The sequence below is a fragment of the Etheostoma cragini genome, chromosome 22, assembly GCF_013103735.1.
Source record: "Etheostoma cragini isolate CJK2018 chromosome 22, CSU_Ecrag_1.0, whole genome shotgun sequence".
NCBI classification, from domain to species: Eukaryota; Metazoa; Chordata; class Actinopteri; order Perciformes; family Percidae; genus Etheostoma; species Etheostoma cragini.
In genome coordinates this window covers 21,798,864-21,800,745 of record NC_048428.1, presented here as the reverse complement: position 1 = coordinate 21,800,745, position 1,882 = coordinate 21,798,864, and the positions used below count along the sequence as shown (strand labels likewise).

At 47.9% G+C, this 1,882-nt stretch overlaps 1 protein-coding gene across 1 annotated transcript in view; it reads left to right on the top strand.

The window, feature by feature from the left end:
• LOC117938287 (traf2 and NCK-interacting protein kinase-like) overlaps positions 1 to 1,882 on the top strand; it is a 6,770-nt gene that overhangs the window by 993 nt on the left and 3,895 nt on the right. The window contains exons 3-4 of the mRNA XM_034862810.1: positions 211 to 321; positions 1,740 to 1,830. Of these exons, the coding sequence (XP_034718701.1) occupies positions 211 to 321; positions 1,740 to 1,830 (202 nt within the window). The remainder of the gene's footprint in view (positions 1 to 210; positions 322 to 1,739; positions 1,831 to 1,882) is intronic.

Below are 1,882 nucleotides of genomic sequence, written 5' to 3'. Positions count from 1 at the left end.
TAAAGGTTTACATTCATTCAGAGGCGTAGGGGTTATTAGACATGCTGTATATTAGACGGGGGATCTGGGGGTCTTCCTGCCTTCTGGGTTATCTTTCTGCACCATTATGTGCCTTTTCTTTATCAATTTACCAATTTTTTTTACCAATGCTTTAATCACATAATTTTATGTGTGATAATGTGTACACTAACGTTGTTTGTGTGTGTGTAGCTGGTAATGGAGTTCTGCGGCGCCGGTTCGATTACGGATCTGATCAAAAACACCAAAGGGAACACTCTGAAGGAGGAGTGGATCGCCTACGTCTGCAGAGAGATCCTCAGGGTGAGAACTGACATTTCAACCAACGTTACTGCTAGTTATGTGTCGGCACGAAAACCAAATGTTTTGAAAGGCGTTATCTCAAAAAAAGAAATGTTTGGTGGGAAAGTAATTGCAAACATGAATGAACCTAAGAACGTTCCCTGAGGAACACCTTCCATCCATCCATCTTCGACCGCTTATCCTGTATTGGGTCGCGGGGGCAGCAGCTCCAGTAAGGACCAAAAGTCCTTCTCCATGTCTTCTCCGAACTTCTCCCACACCCGCTGCTTTGCCTCTGTCACTGTAGAGGCTGCAGCACTTCGGGGCCCGTTGGTACCTTGCAACTGCCTCCGGAGTCCTCCAGGATAACATATCCCGGAAAGACTCCTTCTTAAGTCGGATGGCTTCCCTGACCACCGGTGTCCACCAGGGTGTCCGTGGGTTACCGCCCCTTGAGGCACCTAAAACCCTTAGACCACAGCTCGCCGCCGCAGCTTCAGCAATGGAAACTTTGAACGTTTTCCACTCAGGTTCAATGCCCCCAGCCTCCACAGGGATGCACGAAAAGCTCCGATGGAGGGGTCAGTTGAAAGTCTTTGGAGAGGGGCCTCCTCCAGACATTCCCAATTTACCAGCACTATGCGTTTGGGCTTACCCGGTCTGTCCAGAGTCCTCCCCCATCCCCTGACCCAACTCACCACCAGATGGTGATCAGTTGACAGCTCCGCCCCTCTCTTCACCCGAGTGTCCAAAACATACGGCCTCAGATCAGATGAAACGATCATAAAATCGATCGTTGATCATTGGCTTAGGGTGCTCTGGGTCACTCCCTCTCTACCTCGGTTATTCATGGGTTTTTTGAACCATTCTTTGTCTGACCTCTCACCTGAGACCACTTTGCCATGGGAGACCCTAACAGGAGCACACAGCTGCAGACAACACAGCCCTTATTTATTTATTTAGGTAAAATAAATGAATGCGTTTTATGCATATATCTTTCTGGAAAAATGAGGAATGAAAGAAAATTGGTCAAAAAACAGTAGCTATCTTAAAGCTATAGTGCTTGGGGTGTCAGTAGCTCGGTCCGTAGGGAGTTGGATTGGGACGTGGAGGGTTGCTGGTTCAAGTCTACACACGGAGCAAAGTATGGTGGTGGACTGGTAGCGGGAGAGGGGTCAGTTCACCTCCTGGGCACTGTCAAGGTGTGTCCTATTTGCTGGAGATCTGTGGCAACTGTTGCAAGCATTTTATAGACTATTTTAATTATTTTAGACATAAGACCTGAATGGGGCGTTTTCTTCTTCTCAAAAAGTAGAAGAAATCCAAATCATAAGTTCAAGACAGGAAACTCACCGTACAGTCGAGTGGCAGCGAGTCATTTTTTCCATTGTAGTTGTCCGGTTGTCATAGGGAGTCTTTGTCCTCGTCTGTGTCTCCAGGGTCTGACCCACCTCCACCAACACAAGGTCATCCACAGAGATATCAAGGGCCAGAATGTGCTGCTGACGGAGAACGCAGAGGTTAAACTAGGTGAGAGGGCACACACATACACACAGTCACACAAACACACACACACACACAC